The sequence below is a fragment of the Cryptomeria japonica genome, chromosome 7, assembly GCF_030272615.1.
Source record: "Cryptomeria japonica chromosome 7, Sugi_1.0, whole genome shotgun sequence".
In the NCBI taxonomy this organism is placed as follows: domain Eukaryota; kingdom Viridiplantae; phylum Streptophyta; class Pinopsida; order Cupressales; family Cupressaceae; genus Cryptomeria; species Cryptomeria japonica.
This window is the reverse complement of record NC_081411.1, coordinates 446,678,363-446,700,794: the sequence shown is the minus strand read 5'-3', so window position 1 is coordinate 446,700,794 and position 22,432 is coordinate 446,678,363. Positions and strand designations below refer to the sequence as shown.

General features: G+C 38.7%; 1 protein-coding gene across 3 annotated transcripts in view; it reads left to right on the top strand.

The window, feature by feature from the left end:
- Positions 1-17,178, top strand: part of LOC131030391 (uncharacterized) — a 208,251-nt gene extending 191,073 nt beyond the window's left edge. For all 3 annotated transcript variants that reach the window (XM_057961195.1, XM_057961196.2, XM_057961193.1), the window contains 2 exons: positions 16,555-16,693; positions 16,805-17,178. In XM_057961195.1, the coding sequence (XP_057817178.1) occupies positions 16,555-16,693; positions 16,805-16,875 (210 nt within the window). In that variant the 3' untranslated portion in view covers positions 16,876-17,178. The remainder of the gene's footprint in view (positions 1-16,554; positions 16,694-16,804) is intronic.
- Positions 17,179-22,432: the final 5,254 nt, after the last annotated feature.

Here is a 22,432-nt window from a genome sequence, read left to right as displayed (position 1 = left end):
TATATCCTCGCCCTCCCAAGTAGCATCCTCAACCGACAAGTTTTTCCACTTAATCAAATATTCCCTGATGACTCATCTCCGTAACTGTCTCTCCTTGACATCCAAGATAGCCTCAGGTACCAAAATCAATTTCCCCTCATCATCCAGGGGTGGTAGAACTACAGATGGAACCACACGATGTCCAAACGCCCTCTTGAGGCATGACACATGGAACACATTATGTACTCTGCTATCTGCCGGTAGCTCAAGCTCATAAGCCACCTCACCAATTCGCTTGATAATCCGGAATGGGCCATAATAGTGTGGCTTAAGCTTCTCTGCACCACTCTTCCTGAGAGTGGACGGACGGTAGGGTTGTAGCATCAGATACACCATATCTCCTACCTCAAAAGAACGCTCAGTTCTCTTCTGGTTTGCATACTACTTCTACTGATTTTGTGCCTTAGCAATATTCTCCTTGAGAGTCTTTACAATGTTTCGACTCTCCTTCAACAAATTCCCAGCGCTAGGCACTCTACTGTCACTCCGTAATAAATCGAGGAAGTTGGGCGCCTCATACCCATACAAAGCCAGAAATGGTGTCATCTGAATAGACATGTGGTGTGTGGTAGTATAACATTACTCACAAAGGTAAATCCACTTCACCCAAGCATTTTGTTGCCCTGCGATGTAATTTCTGAGGCATCCCTCCGCCCATTTGTTTGCTATCTCCGTCTGACTATCTGTCTGTGGGTGGTAGCTAGTGCTCAGAGTAAGCTTGGTCGCACACAATCTGACTAACTCCTGCCAGAAGTGGCTCGTGAACCGACTATCTCTATCACTGACAATATTCTGAGGCAACCCATGCAATTTGAATACCTCATGGAAGAACAACTCCGCTACCTGAGTAGTTGTGTATGTAGTAGTGATCGCGAAAAAGTGAGCATATTTTGTGAACCGATCCATGACCACATATATGCAATCTCTCTCTTGGGTTTTCGGCAAACCTGTAATAAAATCCATAGATAAACATTCCCACTTCCTGTCAGGAATGGGAAGTGGCTGAAGTAGTCTTGCGGGGTATGTGTGCTTCTGTTTATTTTGCTGGCATACAGGGCACTCTCTGACATATCTAAGAACATCCGCCTTAAGCCCTTTCCAAAAAAAAGGCTCTCTAACCTTCCTATATGTTTTGAAGTAACCAGGGTGTTCTGCCATCGACTCATCATGAAAGAATCTCAATACCCTACCCTTCGTCTCTGATCCTAGAGTCAAATAAATTCTACCTTTGTAGATGATCAGCTCATTTACAACTCTATATCTGCTGTCCTGTATAGACCCCTCAACAATACCTTCGGCCCAAGTGTCTTTGGCATACTCTACCACAATCATATGCTGCCAATCCTCTGAAATCTGGACCATAGAGCTCAAATGTGGACGGCGTGATAACGCATCAGCAACTACATTTTGAAATCCTTTGACATAAGTGATGTCAAAGTCATACGCCTGCAATTTACTAACCCACTTTTGTTGATGGTTATTGAGGTCTCGCTGTCCTAGGAAATGTCTCAGGCTGTTATGATCAGTTTTAATGCTAAATTTGTTGTGCACAAGATACTACTTGAACTTGGCCAATGCATGCATAATGGTGAACATCTCCTTATCATATATGTTGTAACCCCTCTCTAGACCTCTGAGTTTTCGACTCTCATAAGCAATCGGGTGCTTATCCTGCATAAGCACGGCACCAATACCTTCTCCAGAGGCATCACATTGAAGCTCAAACGGTTTTGTGAAATTAGGCATAGCAAGAACGGGGCACGTAGTCATAAGCTCCTTTTAAACCTCATGAAACACTCCTCTGCCTCAGGAGTCCATATGAATGCACCTTTTTTCATCAAGTCCATCAAAGGTGCTGCATGACGTGAATATCCACTGACAAGCCGGCAATAGAAGCCGCATAGACCCAAGATATCATCAAAGAAGACTAGCACAAATTTCCTCAACTGAGGCTGGAAGACCCTGTTCATAGTGGACTGAAAAGTAGCCGGTGCATTGGTTAGCCCAAATAGCATAACCACAAACTCATAATGCCCACAATGACATCTAAATGTTGTCTTCTCAATATCCTGCTCCTTAACATGGACTGGTGATAGCCTGATCTTAAATCTATTTTTGAGAAATAACAGGAGCCATGCAACTCATCTATCCGCGGTATGGGGTACCTGTTTTTGATGGTCCTCTTGTTCAGGACCTTGTAATTAATGCACATCCTCAAGGTCCCATATTTTTTCTTCACAAGAACCACCAAGGAAGCGAATGGTGACTTACTCGGCCTAATATGTCCCATAGCGAGCAACTCCTGAATGGTTTTCTCAATTTCATCCTTCAGTCACTTTGGGTGCCGGTAAGGTGTGATCATCACAGGTTTGGCTCCCTCCTCAATCTCTATGATGCGCTCAATACCTCTGTCTGGTGGTCTACCAGATGGGATGTCGCTGAAAACCTTCTGGTGTTTAATTCTCAACTCCTAGATATTACGATGATACTCTGTATTCTGCTACCCCTGCTGTGTAGTCATCAACATACACTCAGCTGCCCACTCAACCATGTCATGCCGCATGAGCTTCTCCATCCTCCTGAGTGTAATCATCCTGAAGCTGCTAGAAAGACATCTCCATCTCATGCAAGTCAAGTGTGAACTTGCCTATGTCATGTAACCACCGTATACCCAACACTAAATCAGTGTCTCTCATAGTCACCACATAAAAATCAGTTTTGAACTCATAATTGTTCACATGCAATGGGAGTCCTGTAATCATCCTGTTACACTTAAGAGTGTAACCATCTGCAACTCTAACCCGAATGCCCTCAAACTACTCAGTTTGGATGCCACGTCTCTCCACAAGCCTGGCATCGATGAAATTATGTGTGGCCCCTGTATCTAACAAAGTAATCACCTTCTGACCAGCCAATACACCACGCATTCTGAAAGAGCTTTCTTGCTGAATACTAGTAAGGAGTGCTTACTTAAGTTTGTCATCTTCATGAGCATCCATTTTCTCAAGTTTTTCAAGCTCTTTTAAATCATTTTCACCCTCTGATTCTTCTTGATCAGCTTGCTGGTCCAAATTTTCAGATTCTGAGTCTTCGTAATAAGCCCACATAACTCTATTTGCTTTCCCTTTTGACCTCAAGGGACAATCATGGTTTGCATCATAAGGTCCTTTGCAGTAGAAATGTAATTTCTTCTTCCTTAGATCATTTAATGTCTCCCTATCCAAAGGTGCAGCTGCTGATTTCTCTTTTTGATCTTTGTTATAATCTGATTTTTCTTTGTTCTTAGAGAAAGATTTGTTATAGTTGAAAGAAGAGGATCCCTTAGATGAAAACTTGCTTTGGGAAGCTGCAAGTTCCATGCTCCTTGCTTTCTTCATAGCTGTTTGGAGTGTAGGTGGGTCAAAAGCCTTAACCGAACCCTTCAAAGGTTCCAAAAGTCCCTCAACAAACAACACTACCAACTGCTGATTTGAAATGTTGGTAACCAAGCAAGACAACTTCTGAAACTCCCCAATGTATGCCTCCAAACTCCCCACCTGTCTAACTTGTGCAAGGTCCTGTTGTGACGTTTTCACACATCGCCCCATTGCAAATGGGGACCCATGTTTTTTGCTCGTTTTGCTCGTTTTCGCTTTGCTTTTTCTAGGGTTTTGTTAGTTTGTTAGTTGTCTGGATTTAGGGTCAAGCCTTAGGGTTTTAATTACCGTCTTTTCGGACCAAAATCCAGTCGGTTTTGGGAGCTTTTGATTTTCCTTTTCTAGAATGCAAATTTTGAATGCAATGAATTCGCCAGAATGGTCTAATTTTCAATTGGAATGTTGATGCAGAGCTTAAATTTGTCTAAGTGTTGAAGATGAAATGTGAATTTTTGTCCAATTGAATATTTTTGACCAAATTTTGACATTTTTGATTTTTGATCCTAGGCATCTCAAATGATTTGTTTTCGCCTTGTGAAGTGTTAAAATGTGTAAAATCATGTTATTTTGGCCTGTAGGAGCAAAATCGCTCCTGTCCCTCAGTGAAGGACGGGAGCTCGTTTTCAAATATCTTACTATTCCTGCAGGGTCAAGATGAATTACGAATTGGAAGTGATGGAGAAAGGCGAGATCTTTCCATTGAATATAAATTGAAGATTTTCATGAGCACAAAAATGCCTCCAGGAGCAAAATCGCTCCTGTCCCTTAGTGAAGGACCGGAGCTTAAAATCAAATATTGCTTTGTCCTTGCAGGATTTTAACGTCTTGACGATGTGAAAAGGTCCAAAGAGGTACATTTTATCAAATGAATATAACTTGAAGTGCTGTCGGGGAGATCACATGGATAAGCAAGTCCGGCTTGAGTGAGGTCCTGATCCTGAAATTTGGCTAAGTCTGGAATGTCCTGACCCTGAAATTTGACTAAGTCTAGAAACTGAAAAAACCTCCAAAAACTAGATTTTGCAATATAACTCCTGGAGGTCTGAAACCACTCTCAAACATCCTGAAAGTATATATGGAATATAACTTAAAGTATAAGAAAGAAGAAACATAGAAGGAAATGTCATTTCCTTCTATGTTTCTTCTTTCTTATACTTAAATGTTATATTCCATTAAAATTGTCCTGATCGAGAGTGCGAAAAGTCAAATTTCGCTCGTGTCCTTCCCCAAGGGTCCAGAGCGAAATGCGCTCCTGTCCCTCTCCAAGGGACCAAGGCGAATCGCTCGTGTCCCTCACCAAGGGTCCAGAGCGAAAATGCTTAGTTGAGCCATTCCTGACCTTGTTTGGACGAATCGAAGACATCAAAGGCATGGTGAAGGACGAAATAAGCATGATAGAGCATCCAGACTTGATCAAAAACAATGAAATGATGAAGTTTTTGCCTAGAGGGTCAAATTCGCTCCTGTCCCTCACTGAAGGACCAGAGCGAAATTCTTCATAAGGTACGATCTGGGCAAAGATCAAGCAAATTTTATGTTCGAAGGCAAGAAAGGAGGTCAATCGAACCCGTTGAAGACAAATTGAAGATTATCAAACGTCAACAAAGGACCAAAATGCTTAAGTTCGCTCCTGTCCCTCAGGAAGGGACCAGAGCGATTTTTGTTGTAGATGATTTTCTCGCCAAATTTCAACCGATCTCAAGGCATGAATGAATGAAAGGAGGCATTGCGAATCCGTTGAATATAATTTTCGAAGGTGATGAAGTGAAATGAGGCCCACAAGAGCAAAATCGCTCCTGTCCCTCAGTCAGGGACCAGGGCGATGAGGTACGTATCTTCCCACTTTTTCATTTTTGGGCGCTAAACAAACATTTTTGAATTTATTTAAATGCTAAAATTCGATAAGTTTTGAAAATTCAATTAAATGGCATTTAAATATTGCGCTTGATATTAATTAAATTATTTTGCCTTGTAAAAAATCGAATTTGTTAATTTAAATGACAAAGGCATTTAATTAATTATTTATTAATTAATAGAAAATCAAAAGGAGCGCTTGGTATTTTATTGGTTTATAAAAGTCGGCCTTGTTATTTATTAAAAAATCGTTTAATTTGCCTTATTAATTATCAAGTCGGCCTAAGGTGGTAATTGTGAGATGAGCGCTATAAAGGGAGGTGAGAATCATTATTTTCACATTATCATTTTTCATGCGATCTCAAAGGGAGAAGTGCGAAATTATCTTCAAGGTGCGGGTCTTGTCAAGGAAGGCGCAAACATCATCAAGGGAGTGCGAGTGTGTTTGAAGGAGCGAATTTCATTTCAAAACAAAAGAAGGCACTAGTTTTATCCAAGGCGAAACATCTATCCAAAGGAGAGGCGAACTTGAAGTTTCAAGTTAGGCGAACTTGCCAAGGACATTGAAGAACACATCAAAGATTCCAAGGGTGCCGAATTAATAAGGAGGACGTTCATTATCCTTCAAGATCAAGTCAAAGGCTTTAAATTTTGATTTTTGCCTAGGCAAATTCCTCATTTTGCATTCTAGAGTTAGCTCTCTCCTGAGGTATGGCGATATTGGTTTTATTGTCTTGATTTTGAATTGTTCATCGTCATTTCCTTAATTTTGAATTTTGGAATTTTGTTTTGCCTTAGCTCAGTCTTTTTTAGGAAATGATTAATAAAGGACTTATCATTAAGTTTCCTAAAAAATTGCTCTCTAATTTATGTTATGTATTGCAAAATCATGGTACTAATTTTGAAATGTTGTGTAGGCATCAAATGGAGGTCTCATCAAGGAAAATCAAGCCGGATCCAGGACGGTCTTCGCCAGGACGATCAAGCCAGGACATGGACTACCTTCTTTGGACTAACATCATCAAGGGCAATCTAGCGTTCCAAGGCGAGGTACATCATCTTCCTGCACATCAAGGACGCAAGGAGTTAGAACAAGGGCTCGTTGAAGAAGCAAAATAGATCCAGAGGAATTAATTAAAGCAAGTTTCTCAACAATATCAAGATGAATATCCACCAAGTTCCAAGTGTCAAATGAGGTGGCGTCCTAGTCATCACTTCTCCAATCAGTGAAGTCCATCTCAGCATGTCCAGATTCAATGTACTTAACTCATGGAAGGTGGCACAAACTCCGATGTACCTACCCTGGCTATCCATTGGTCAATTTTTCTAAAAGGGACATGTGTCCAAGCAATACAATTTTATCATTGGTCAAACATTAAATGTTATGTAATGGTTGTAACAAACCCTAATTAGGGTTTTCATTGTAAAATCTTGGCCATTGATCTTGAATTGATCTAAGCCATCAAATTGTATTGTGGGCACTATATAAGCCCAAACATTTCATTTGTAAAGGATGATTAGAGAGAGTTGTAAATAGTTGGAAGAGTTAGAATATAGTTGATAGAATTGCAATTAGAGTAGAATAGGAGGACAAGGCAAGAAATTGTTGCCATTGATTGTAAACAAACTCCATTTTCATTGAAGTAATGGTGAAATATGTCGTTTTTCTTGCAATTTGCATGGTTTCTTGTTGAGTCTTCAATCTTAGATGGTAGATGATTAGATGAATGGAGGAAGTGTGATTGATTGATGGTGGAATTCGTACATCCATACTACTAGCAGTTTGTTAATTGCAGACTTGCCTTGCGTAGTCAACTGGAATCATTCAGCCTAAGCTCAATTTCAATTTGTTGCCTCTTCATTGATATGCATCAACTTGGATGGTATCTATGCCTGCGGTGATAATTTGAACATCATAAAGCTCCCCTTAGAAGATCGCACTAGTCTTGTGTAGATGTTCCATTGATGTCAAAACAAGATCTAGTTAGAGTTTCATCAAAAGGTCAAGTCATTGCTCCTACATTCTTAGTATTAGGATTAGATCCTCTCTTCGCCCTTATCCTTTTTCCATTTTTTTTAATCTAAGTTAGTCAGAGCCTGTGTCCAGCAAAGCAGATCGGAAGTTCAATGTAAGTCCCCTTGTGATTCCAGCAAATCACATCATACCACTGGAGCTTATCCACACGTAGAGACCCTACATCAAAGAACCTTGGAGTCTACCTAACTGATCCTTTATGCGAATCTTCAGCAGTTAGAGACTATTTTCTCAAGAGAGGATAAGATGCCTTTAGGTATTTTATTCTGTGTATGATTGTGTACAAAATACACGTCAACAGGTCCCTGAAATAAGATTCTGGAACCTTTTTATCAAATCTGTCCACCAACAAATCAGCAAACTCTTGGTAGGTGGTGATCCCATCATGCTGTAGAGTAATCAACCCATTGTGCCACCACTCGTGAGCAACTCCATCCAGATGCAATCTAACAAAAGACTAGTAAAGGGAAATTAAAATTCCTTTTACAAGTCACAAAAACAACTTAAAAATAAAAATTGTAATAGGGAAATAAAATCCCTGTTACAACTTAAAGTGACTTTATAAAATTTGTAATGGAGGAGAAAAACCCCAACCATAACTTAAAATCACTGAAGTGGAACTTTTTAAAAGAATTACAAGTTTTATTTTAACTTTATAATTTAAAGTTCACTTGTAATATGCCCAAAAAGTTCCTACAATGACTTAAAAGACAAAAAGCAACAAGGGGGAAATAAAAAGTAAGTTACAAGTTCTATTTTTCATAAAGTGCACTTGTAATTAACTAAAAATTTCCCTACAACACTAAAACAAAGGAAAAACATAAAACTTGCAACTTAGGAAAATTTTCCACCTGCAGTCAAGGAGAAAAAACCCAAAATTGAAGGAAAGACATAGCAAACGAACCCAAAATGCGATGGAATTTGAAAAGTGGTTTAAGGATGGACTAAGGATTAGTCCAGTCCAGGAATAAGGCGAAATTTTGCCTCGAGAAGCGTGCCGTAGAGTAAAATTTTCATTTTTTGACAATTTTTACGTAATGGTCCATCATTTTGGAAAACAAAAATGAGGACAACACAATCTCCCTCTAATAATGGCGTCCAGGTCTGATAAACCCTCTAATTTGCAATCTCAGCTCTCCAATGGTGTCCAATCGATACTAAACCGAATTGCCCATCTGGAAAAAACTCAGCAATTAGCCACTTAGCTACTTTTCAATCAATCACATCAACGAATATAATAATATTTTAATGCTGGTTGGGCATATTTATTCTTGTTTTTACCTTGTCACTTCACCACACAAACAATGTGGGATAAAACTTTGCCTTTATAGCCTACCTGGGAAAATTGATTTGCAATAGGAAAATATTTAGTCATTAATAATTGTTGCAAATCATTAAATAATTGTTTTTGACAATTAAATAATCGTTTGCCATCGCAAAAACAATTAAATTTGGGGCCCACTTGCATTAAATTCATTTCATTTTCTCCAAATTTGGCCACCCGAGGGAAAATCACCCCATATCTGTGTTGGTGTTGGAAATAAGCCACACTCGGACCAACAATGGACTGGTCCAAGAGGGGCCAGTAGCTCAGTGGTAGAGCACTCCAGCAGCGTATGGAAGGTCCTAGGTTCGAGTCCTAGCTGGTCCATGTCTCAACATGGTATCAGAGCCAGGTCCAGGCTAGGAGCCCCAAGCACACGAGAGGTGTGGCTTAAGGGGGGGTGTTGGTGTTGGAAATAAGCCACAACTGGACCGACGATGGACTGGTCCAAGAGGTGCTAGTAGCTCAATGGTAGAGCACTCCAGCAGCGTATGGAAGGTCCTAGGTTCGAGTCCTAGCTGGTCCATGTCTCAACAATCTGGATAAAAAAATCCAGATGAAAATCATCATTAATCATCTTTATAGCTCTTGGGGGAAAAACAGCCTCCTTTGGGATTAAATTCCTGATAAAAAATCATCAAACTTGTCAATAAATGTGTAATGTCCCTACTAGTTAGAGATTACTGTCCTGCAAAACAAATTGTTAGAATACAACATATATATATATATATATAAAAGCCATTTTCTTAATTTGCAATCTATCTTTAATACTAAATTAACATAATCATAATTTCATCTAATAAAAAGTATACGAATGCCATACGAAAGTATGTCCTTAGGCGGCCGTGAAGCTCGCCCTCTTGGAACCCCTTGGTTCCAAGCCCTCCAGGAAATCGAAGATGAGTTCGAATCTTGTCTTGGGTGTAACCTCTTACACCCAAGCCATCCAAGGAAGACCCTTGTCTATTCCTTGCCTTGGGTGATGCCTTCATCATCCAAGTCCTCAGAGGGGATCGGCCTGACCTTTGAGTCCTGTCTTGGGTATAACCTCTTACACCCAAGCCAGCCAAGGAAGACCCTTGCCTTTCCTTGTCTTGGGTGATGCCTCCATCATCCAAGTCCTCAAAGGGGATTGACACAATCCTTCTCTTCTTGGTTGAGTTTTAATCAACCAAGCCATATATTTGCATAACATTTTCAGTTCATAAACTATCCTTTGTGTTAACATGAATTCTTAATGTATTTTTAATTAATATATATATATATATATATATATATATATATCAATATGATTTTCCATCCTTTACATATGCAATATATTTCTTAAAATACCTTGTATTCATAATCCTTTAATATGCAAACTGATGTATACAACATTTACAAGATTACATCTTATCCCTATTTTTATGACTAGTGAATACTATACATTAAGATGTGTATAAATATTCACTAGACCAACATTAACATTACCTATCAATGGACTTTACCCATTACCCATTGCTCATGAACTAATAATAACTAATATTAATGAGCCTTTACCCTTAATACCACCTATTAATATTAGTAATAAGAACCTATCATATACTATACCTAGTATTTAATAGAGGAATTCTTACCTTGAAGTCTGATTACCTTCTTCCTTTTTCCTGCAGTCCGCTCCCTACCTTCTCCATTGTATATATATATTTATTATATAGTATAAGTGATAAAGAATCAATGTACATATCATGACAGTAGTTGGTTATGGCTGAACCCATTTATCATATTGATATTAACAATGTCACTAATAACATTATATTGTGTTGTGTTATTAACATTTTTATGTTACTTGCATTTTATTGCATTCCAGTATTGTATTACATTGATAATATCTTACCATATTAGCAATATTATATCAGATTTGATTAACTGTATGAGCTTTAGATTTTATTAACATCATTATGTTATTTTGCCATCTTTATATTATATTACATTAACAGTGTTAACAGTTATTATATTATATTAGCAGCACCATAATATATTAACAACATTGTGTTACACTAACCGTATCATATTGTATTGATATTAAATTGTATTATTAATATTAAATTTAATAACCAAATTAGATTGTATTAACAATACCATTGTATGATATTGTTAACAGCCTTTATATACATACCGTAATGCTTTCCCGGACAGTATGTCTCCAGACCCCATAGTCTTCCCCCCGTATTCCTCCTCCCTTATTCTCCCGTGGTGACCTCTACCTTATACCCCATGAAGGGTTACATCCCTCCACGGGTCCCTTCCGCACGAACTATAGTGTATTAATATTTTAATTTAATAATACTTTTTTCTTTATTATTTAATACATTAAATACCTTAACCTTTTAATCATTCATTTAATAATATTTTTCTTTATTATTTTATATATTAAATATATTAACATTTTAATTGTTCATTTAATAATATTTTTTTTCTTTATTATTTTATATATTAAATACATTAACTTATTTATTTATTTATATTATTATAGTTTTATTGTTTATTTTTATTTGAATATTTCAGGATTAGTAATAGATATTACTTAAATAATACATTTAATAAATAAATAAATTTCAAATAGAAATTCGTTATTATTATTATATTAATTAATAATAATAATTACTTCCTTAGGATATATATAACGATCAAGGAGGGGACATGACAAAATGCCATTGGGGAAGATCGACCTATATCAGGATGTCAAAATCCACTTCATTTTATTCATTAAGTCCAAAAGTCCACTTTGGGGGAAAATTGATCCCCATCTGGATTATTTTCTACATCAAAAACTCATCAAAACTAGCACTTGGGGAAATTCGTCATTCATCAGGACAGTCATCCACACAAATATCCATTGAACTTGATCATAAACTATTTTGGGGGAAAATCGATCCTCATCGGGATAGAAAATTTCATCTAGATCAAATTCATCTGCATTCCAAGGGAAAAACGTGGGTCGTCAAGATAATTTCCAATACTTAGTCAAAATTTTAGCCTCCTAGTGGAAAATCACCCTCCATCAGGATTTTGAGTGGGAGAAAATCATTGGTTATCGGAAATTTGGATGGGCATCCCACAATCAGGATTTTTGACCTTTAGAGCACCAAAACATGGATTTTCATCAAGAATTTAATGATTTACCCACTCAAAAACATCTGGACACATCAAATTTCATTATAATGCATCAAGACGGCTAAATTCATCAAAATTTGAGCAGGAAAATAGGGATTCTATCGGGATAAAGTGCAAATTTGACTTGAATAACCTCCTAGGAGCAAGAAAATAACCCCTAAAGGACCTTTTGACACTTAGGCACAAAAATATCACCGACCTGAAAACATTTAAACTCAATCACACTCAAAAGTCTACACTTAGACAAAAATTAGGATCAAACATTTAACACTAACCATTTGATCCTATTCAAAACTCAAAAAACCCTAATGGCACCTAGACATGACCAGACTTCAAAACTCAAGACTTGGGCACTGGAAGCTCGAAATTGCCGTCTACTAGCCAAACCCTAAACTAACAAGACGCAAAAAGAAGGAAAGAGGAGGTCCCTGTATCCAATGGGGTGATGTGTGAAAGCTCACAATAGGAACCAACGCCAATCTTTCCACCAAGGTTTCACAGAATAAATACCTAGTTTGTGTAGCATATTTAGAGGCAGAGAAGATACGATAAAGTCATATGTTTGTCAATCTGGCTGACCAAGTTGGAATTGGGTTCACATATCTTCCCATGAGTGAAGACTCATCATAGCTCTAGAAAATAAATTCCAAGGAGTACGGATGTCGCGCTTATGAAAGCGCAGAGCATGAATTTCAAGCACCTGGGCCAGAGGGAGCCCTTGAATTTGAATGAGTGGAGACCACCAAAGGTAAAGCTAGTTGAATGAGATACCATCTTTTAAACCAAATCCATCCTACCAAAGCCAAGGTTTGACAGCTTCCCAAGCACACCAAATGCTTTTGGCCACAAAAGTGCCTGTTATTTGAACAACATCCTTCATAGTGAGAAGGGTTTGAAAGCCAATCCCCTTCCAAGAAGGTCTATTAGTAGGGAACCCTAAAGAAATGCAATGTCAGAGAAGCTTTGTCTAGGCTTCATTGCGAGAGGTAACCTGAATGATCCATTTGACACATAAGGCAAGCCTTGCTTCTAAGTAGAAATAAGCCCAAGTCCATCGGACTCCCACAGGAGGCAACAAAACTCCCAAGTCACTTTGTGAAAGCAATGGTGATTAGCTGAAGAAGCCCATAAGAAATCCCTAAGAAGTTTCTCAAGCTTATAGTACGAAGCTTTGGAGGGAGTCCAACAAGAAGAGTAGTGAACATGAGTGGCTGCCAAAATCTTAGAGCAGATCTGAAACTTCCCAGCTAAAGAAACAGGTTTGGTGATTCAGCTAGACAAATTCTTGATTTTGGTGAGGACCACATTATAGAGATCCTTGGAAGGCAAAAGGAACTATCAGAAATCGAATGATTTCACCGTGACCTATCCACTTCCACCCATACTGGAGCATCCAGTGGGGAGCCAGAAGGATGGATTGCCAATAATACATGGTTTTGTCGCATTGAATTGTCGACTCAGAAGCTAAAAAAAAACTGTCAAGGCATTGGAGAGCCTCCCGGACATTGTGTTCATCTTCGATGAGCATGAAAAAAGGATCATTTACAAAGTGGCCATTGACAAGCCAAGAAGGTGACTTAGGTAGAGAAATGCCCCTAACCCGCCCAATGGAAATGGCATTGGCAAGCAAATACCCAAATCCCTCGGTGGCGAGCACATACAAGGAAGGAGCTACAGGGCAACCCTAGCGAATAGATCTATATAACACAAAAGCCGAGGACTGGCGACCACTAATGGTGATGTAGGCATAAGCATCCCCAAAATCATCTTCACAAATTGGATAATTCGGGGGCCGAAACCAAGAGCTCCCAACATGTCAAGAATGAAAGGCCATTCAATTCGATCATAGGCTTTAGCAAAGTGGATCCTAACAAAGATGACATTTTTCTTAGACTGACGGGCTCACTCCATTCCTTCCCACACCACAATGATGTTATCAAGAATGAATCTAGATCTAATAAAGCTAGTCTGTTCAGGGTGGACAATCTGCAGGAGAAGATGAATTTTCAATGCCAGGACCTTGGCAATAATCTTATAAGAAACATTGAGCAGAGTGATAGGCCGTCACTTACAAATGTCTTCAGGGTCACCAGTCACCAGTGTTAGGTATGAAATTAATGTTTTCTTTATTAATTAACTGACCAAGGGATTGAGAATGACAGGCTTCCAAATTGACTTTATGCAAATTAGGTCCCACACAAGGCCAAAGAGCTTTGCAAAATTCACAAGGAAAGCCATTGAACCCCCTTGTCATGGGCCACGGAGAAAGCGACTTCCTTGAGATCCTCAATGGTGAGTAAATGATCACAAAATACCTTTTGGGCTTCCGAAAGCCAAGAGGGAACAACATTGAGGCATTCTCGCAGAGCCCTATCTTGCTTAGGCGAGGCATCTCGAGTAGTGAAGACCTTCTCATAGTGGTAAACAAATTCTTGGAGAATGTCTGCTAGCTCAGAAAGCACCGTTTGCCCTTAATTTTCTTGATGCTAGGTGAGGAGTGACATGCATGAAGAGCTTGGAGGAATTTTTTTAGAAGCACGATCCCCAACCTTAAGCCAGTGAAGCCGAGCCTTGATTTGGGCTCCTCAAGCAGCATGGCTATCAACATTCTACTTTTGATGATGAAGCTGAGCAACCCTAACTTCCAGGGTGGGAGAGAAAGGATTGGTTGCAAGAACCTTGTAGCGTGGGAGAGATCCAGGGTGGTAGCCTAATATGACCATTGGCGATACATGGCTAGCTGTCTACCATAAATCTGGAGAAAACGAACCGTTCTCTAATAACATCATTCCTTCAAGCAATCCACCCAGCTTGCTGAGTAGGATGGATCTTTAAACTCCAAACTAGTTTGATTTGGGCCATCGTGGGTTGGTGACTTAGCAAAACAATTTTTAAGAAAAACCGAGTCTTGGATGGTCGTACACGACCCACTTGCCATTGAATGCTGAATTTGATGGGATAGTGGTCTGTTATGGTAACCTCCAAGAGGGTAAACCCGGGAGACCTTGACAGTCCCCAAAAGAGAAAAAAGACTTGTGCCATCATCATAGCATGATCAAGCCGTTTAAAAACTGTGTCAGTACCGGCTCGAAAGTTACTCCATGTATGCGAAACGCCCTAGGGACAGCGGTGGTTTGTATTGGGATTAAAAAGCCCTAATTTATTGTGCATGTAAAACCATGCTTCCCTTTCACTAGCTGTCCATCGAAAGGGAATTAAACCTTCTTTGTCAGAGACAGCCTCCACCTTATTAAAGTCATTGAATGCCCAAGTAGCAGGTGGCAATAAATCTGCAATCCACTGCCACAACAAAGATCGTTCAATAGCATTTTTGAGAGCATAAACATTAATGATCCCAAAGGAATGATTGTTCACAGACATAAGGATCCAAACTAGCCGCTGAGTAGGGTCTGACCCATGAGCCACAACAGAAGACTGCCAGCATGGCGCAAGGAGAGTGACAACACCTCGTCGTCCTGTCTTGTGATTGGAAGCAAAAACCAAGCCAGCTGGCCAAATAACTCGGCATGCAGCAACAAGCATGAAAGAAGCAATTTTGATTTCTTGAAGACAAAAGACATCTAAACCTGGATATTTCGAAACTGTTTTGTGGAGAATTTTGTTTTTGAAATACCAAAATGTTGGGATTCAACCTTAGGGTGGCAATTCTTGACCAGACAAAATCTCGTGCCAAAATTGATATTTATGATGTCACTACTTTGCCATACCAAATATATAAATAACATTATGAGTGCATTCTGTAGAATCAATGCTTAGGTCATCTCTTGTCCTTTTTCATATTATTGCTTGTGGATCCTGGCTCTATTTTATAACTTCATAAGGTGGTGCATGACAACCCGCATGGCTACTAAAATGGAACACAGACTTCACTGCCGAAAAGATCTCCGGATGAATTTTACCACAGTTTGGTTTAAGGTTTTAAACTCATCATTATGATGCCTATAAGTTTAATTTTTTTAATCATTTTGTTTTTTATAATGATAGTAATATTCTTATTGCTAGATATTTCATTCCCATTAGTTTGTTATATATATAAAGAAGACTTCAGGAATCGCCCTTCTCCTTATTTCTCTATTAGAGGCACAGATTCAAATCCATCAAGTGTATGGAGTTGTTCCATATGTTACAAAAGCTACCCTATAGCCTATGCATCTGTTTTGTCCTTCCCTTTAGTTCGTAAGTCAGGTATATTAGTTTTTTCAAAAGTGATGACTCCTTAACAATACTATATTATTCGCAAAAGGCTTAGGCTTATGATTCCTTTCTTATTTTCGTACACATGATTTTATTTATCACTACTCCTTTCTCTTACCAGAGACAGTGATCCAACAGTATGTTACAGATGTTTAAATTATGTTCCTTCGATAAATCTCTTCTTCATTGTGCAGCTTTATAAGTCTAGTTTCTGACCAAGGTCTATGTTTGTTCTAGTCATTCCAAACACTGATATGTATTCCTTCCAAAACTGGGATTTTTTTTCTGTAAATTTATTGCAGTTATTTAGCTTCAGATCAGTTAGAATTTCTGCATATCTAATGAGTACTAAGAAATCGACGTACTAGGGAACCCTTTCTGTAACAGTGAATTCTTGGTAGCCTTCTGAATAGAGATTGTAATATACTTAATTTGCAAGCTGTATATTCTTCTGGCAGAGAATGTTATTCCTCAAAGAAATGCGTGGCTGAAAAATATAGTCAATTTTCTTGCAGAGTTTTCCTGAGGAGCTATTTTTCGTGCTGCGCACAGTACAACTTCTACGAGGTATTAGTGCAGGTATGGGTATAAATTACTCATGTGCGGAAGCATGGAAACAAATGGCAGAGGAAACAATCCCTTCAGTAGGACCAGGTAATCAACTTTGCACTCAATGGTGCTTCCGTAGATCCTTATCTAATGCAACTTTCAAACGTGATTTTTCATAAATACAAATATTCTAATAACAATTTAACATTTCTTCAGGTACAGACTTGCAGAGAAAAAATGGCAAGAATGGTGGCTCAAGGAATTTGCTTTTTTGGAAGAAAAGATAGCACTCATTTGCTCTAGCCCTGAATAATCATGCTTATTGAATTTAGTCAAGTAGAACCTATAGATACTCCTAGTGTTATTGCTTAAGTTAACTATGATGTATTCCTTTATGTACGATATTATGTGTCTCTGGAAAAATGGGGACAGTGAGTCGTATGGTAGCTACAAATGCTATGGTTTCCTATTTTTCCTGCCACATTAACTATGGTTATATGTTCCCACTTCTAAGGAGGGAATTCTTCTTTTATATGGAAAAATTTCGAGAATATGTCTACTAGCTCCTATGCAAAACCAACTTCCTTTTATGGCATCTATCTTACTGTGAATTTTGGAATGGAGAAGGGGGATAAAGGGACGAGTTTGGGGGTAATTAATTACTTATCTATATTCTGTTTTTAGTCCACAATACCAAGCAATTTGGGTCTACATATGACTTACAATATATGTGGCTCCCCATACTCCCAGTATGTAGCAGGCACCTAACTATGCTTCAAATGCAAGGTGCACATACCCTACTCCCTCCAAAAGTTGTACTTCTTATTCTCTTTCAAGAGTACAAATTTTCTACCATTAGACCAACTTAGTTGTACAAAATTTAGGCATGGCAATTAGTGACGTACGAAAACAATCTCACCTTGAGTTTATCTAGGTTAATTCAATAAGAAGCTCATATATATAAGCGCAAAATGGCTGGGTAATTTAATAATTAGTATGTTAAGCTGGAAAATTAAATGCTAAGTGAAGAGGGATACTTGGTTCAATTGAAAATGAATGATCTTATGAAGATTTCATAACTTAATAATGGAGTTTGCGAGTAAGTGCCTAACAACCAAACCTCCTTATGCCTCACACCTTACACCTCATGTTGCCCCAACCTTATTAGCTAACCAACTACACTCACTTTATTTACCCAATCACGAGCTCTCGATCATTGATGAATTTCATACTTCAAGGCGGCGCTATTTTTCCATGGCCCTGTTGTGACGTTTTCACACATCGCCCCATTGCAAATGGGGACCCCTGTTTTTTGCTTTTTAGGGTTTTTTTTTTTTGGTCTTTTAGGGTTTTGTTAGCTAGCCTTTGCATTTTGAGTGTCGCCCAGGTGATCACATGGATAAGCAAGTCCGGCTTGAGTGAAGTCTTGATCCTGAAATTTGGCTAAGTTTGAAAGTCCTAATCCTGAAATTTGGCTAAGTCTGGAATGTCTTGATTCTGAAATTTGGCTAAGTCTGGAATGCACTGAAATTTGGGCTAAGTTTGAAAGTCTTGATCCTGAAATTTGGCTAAGTTTGAAAGTCCTAATCCTAAAATTTGGCTAAGTCTGGAATGTCCTGATCCTGAATTTGACTAAGTCTAGAAACTGAAAAACCTCAAAAAACTAGATTTTGCAATATAACTCCTGGAGGTCTGAAACCACTCTCAAACATCCTGAAAGTATATATGGAAATACTTAAATGTTATATTCCATTAAAATTGTCCTGATAGAGAGTTCGAAAAGTCAAATTTCGCTCCTGACCTTCACTGAGGATCTAGAGCGAAAAAACGCTCCTGTCCCTCTCCAAGGGTCCAAGGCGAATCGCTCATGTCCCTCACCAAGGGTCCAGAGCGAAAAAGCTTAGTGGAGTCATTCCTGACCTTGTTTGGACAAATTGAGACATCAAAGGCATGATGGAGGACAAAATGAACATGATAGAGCATCCAGACTTGATTAAGGACGATGAAATGATGGAGTATTTGTCTAGAAAGGTAAATTCGCTCCTGTCCCTCACCAAGGGACCAGAGCGATTTTATTCATATACACATTTTTAGACCTTGTTTGGACTCGAACTTTTATTCATGGCGTGTAAAGAGATGATATTTTCCTCAGCGAAGGAAATTTGAAGTGAAAAGTAAAAAGATTTGGCCCTGAGAGCAAAAATCGCTCCTGTCCCTCACTGAAGGACCGGAGCTTGAATTCCAATTTCGCATTATCCTTGCAAGGTTTAAGTGGTTTCGCGATTTGAGGAGGTCAAGGGAAGTATGTTTTGCCCGTTGAATATAACTTAAGTACGCCACAATGAAGAAAATCGGCTTAAGTAACAAAATCGCTCCTGTCCCTCTCCAAGGGACCAAGGTGACTGGCTAGGGCGCTCCTGTCCCTCTCCAAGGGACCAGAGCGATTTTCCCTCAAGACAAGATTCGGGCAAGAGAAAAACAAGTTTTACGTTTGAGGTGGGTGAAGGAAGACGCAATTGATCCGTTGAAGATAATTTTTGAAGCTAGCAAAGGACGAATTGGCTTGTAATTGCAAAAGTGTTCCCGTCCCTCACTGAAGGACTGGAGCTTGAATTTCAAATTTGCACTGTTCTTGCAGGATCAAGACAATTTTATGATTTGAAGAGACCAAGGAAAACATGATTTATCCATTGAATATAATTTGGAAGGCTAACAAAGGACGGATAAGCCTGGATTTGCAAAATAGCTCCTGTCCCTCACCAAGGGACCAGGGCGAAAATGCTTTAAAGTGCACTCATTTCAAAGATCGAATAAATTGAACTCAAAATTCTAAGTAAAAATGCCATCTTGGACGTCAAAAATGAGGTCTTGGACGTAAAAAAAACAAGAAGTGTGAGGTCTAGAATGAGATCGCTCCTGTCCCTCACCAAGGGACCAGAGCGATCTTGTTAATAGCCATTATTTTTCATGATTGGGCACCAAATATCCTTCAAATTACATTAAATGCCAGATTCGATAAAACCTTGAAATATTTTTGGCATTTAATAAGTGCGCCTAACATTTAATAATTAATTTTGAGCCTAAAAATCGAATTTTTTAATTATAAAGGCATTTAAAATTAATTATTATTATTTTAAAAAATAAAATTGGAGCGCTTGGGGTATTATTTAATGTTTTTATCAAGTCGGCCTCTTCTTTTATTAATTTTTATTTATCTTTTGGCCTATTTTTTCCAAGTCGGCCCATGGAAATAAAATGGTGAGCGTTCTATATATTTGAGGCATGTTTTTCATTATTCAAATCATTCACTCATCATTTCAAGTGCGATTTGGAAGAGCAATTTGAAGGAGCGAATTTCTACCAGGAGTGGAGACTAAGAAGGGCGAAATTCATATTGAAGGCTATGGGAGAGGCGAATTTCTTGCTACATTTGAAGGCAAATTTCCAGATCTTGAAGAAGCTAGCTAATGGAGGCGCAATTTATTCCAAGGGAGAGCTTTGATCTACATTTTGCCTAGCAAAATTCATCTATTTTTACATCATTTTTAGAATTAATTCCCAAGTGGAGGTATGGCGTAATCACCTTGGCACCATTTTTGAAGATTTAAATTTTGCTTTGAAAATCCTAAATTAGGAAATGATAACTCAAGATTTATCATGAAGTTTCCTAATTAAAATCTTGAATCTTCCTTTTAAAGTTTAATTTTTAGATTTCAAGATATATTACTAATTTTGAAATGTTGTGTAGGCATCAAATGGAGATCCCGGAGTTGGAAAATCAAGCCAGATCAAGGACGATCAAGCAAGGACAAGGACGACCTTCTTCGATCCAGCCTAGCAAGGACAAGGGTGACCTCCTCCAGCCTAGCACCGACAAGGACGACATTATTTGGACTAACGTCATCAAGGGCGACTTCTCCAATCCAGTATTCCAAGGCAAGGTACATCAATCGTCCTGCACATCAAGGACACAAGAAGTCAAAGCAAAGGGTTCGTTGAAGAAGCAAATAGTTCCAGAAGAATTAATTAAGGCTAACTTCTCAACGTTACCAAATTGAGTATCAACCAAGTGTCAGACGAGGTGGCATCCCAGTCATCACTCCTCCAGTCAGATTGATCCACCTCAGCATGTCCAGATTCGATGTACCTAACTCATGGGAGGTGGCACAAACTCCGATGTACCTACCCCGACTATTCATTGGTGGAATTTTCCAGAGAGGACATGTGTCCAAGCAATACAATTATTTCATTGATCAAGCATTAAATGTTATGTAATGGTTGTAACAAACCCTAATTAGGGTTTTCATTGTAAAATCTTGGCCATTGATCTCGAATTGATCTAAGCCATCGAATTGTATTGAGGGCACTATATAAGCCCTGGCATTTCATTTTGTAAAGGCAATTAGCAATAAATTAGAGATAGTATGTAAATAGTTGAAGCAGTTAGAAGATAGAAAGTAGTTAGAAGGTGATTAGAATAGCAATTAGAGTAGAGTAGAGAAAGAAGGCAAAGATTGTTGCCAAGAGGTTGTTGTAAAATACTTGTAACTTCATTGAAGAAATGGTGAAATTTATGAGTCAATTCGACAATTTGCATGGTCTTTATACTTCTCATATTTGATTTCGTGTTATTAGATGAATGGAAGAAATATGCTTGATTGATGGTGAAATTCGCATATCCATACTACTAGCAGTTTGTTGATTGCAGACTTGCCTTGTGTAGTCAACTGGAATCGTTCAGCTTAAGCTTAACTTCAATTGTCGCTTCTTCATTGATATGCATCAACCTGATGGTGTTTATGCCTGCAGTGATGATTTGAACATCATAAAGCTTCCCTTCGAAGATCGCACTAGCCTTGTGGAGATGGTCCTACGATGTCAAAACAAGACCTAGTTAGAGTTTCATCAAAGATCAATCATTGCTCCTACATTCTTCGTATTAGGATTAGATCCTCTCTTCGCCCTCATCTTTTTTCCTTTTTTTCAAGTCAAAGCCAGTAAGAGCCTATGTTCCAGCAATATTCAAAGCAGATCAGACGTTCAGGCATCAAATGTAAGTCCCCTTGTGATTCTAGCAAATCACATCATACCACAAAGAGCTTATCCACACGTAGAGACCCTACATACAAGAACCTTGGAGTCATCCTGATTGATCCTTTTTCGCGATATCTTCAGCAATCAGAGGCTTTATTCAAGAGAGGATAAGGTACCCTTAGGTATTTTATTCTATGTTTGATAGTGTACAAAATACACGTCAACAGGCCCACCCCTGGGTAGGGCTATTGTAGGGGCAGCAACTAAATGGCCTATGGTGTGGTGTTTGTTCAATGTTGTTTTGGATTGCATCTGCCAACCTTATGTTAGCCAGCTATATTACCTTGAATTAGTTTCTCTCCAATCGAAATGATTGACTTAAATGCCTCTAGTATAGCCTTGCTTCTTCGCCCAATCAAGGCATTTCATAATCTAATCAATCGAAGGGGTTGGGACACCTTATTTCCTACCTACTTGATTTTAGGTTAGGAGGGAAGGGAGGGTTTTATTTTGCGAGAACTGGTTCGAGTGAATAATCTAGGTTTATCACTCTTCTCTTGTATAAGAAGCCTATAGAGAAAGAAAGGATCGACAGGTCCTTCTAAGTTGTACTTCCTCAGAACCAATAATGCATCCCAAAGGCGACACTCGTGGAGGTATTCTCAAATACCTTGGATGCTTTCCCGTGGAGGAGAGAATGAACACTCTATCGAAGAGTATCAAGTGGAGCTAATCAATCGTTCAATCCTTACGGATACATCTAGCTGGATCCATCAGCCAATCAGGGAAAGAGACTGGGGGGTGACCCTA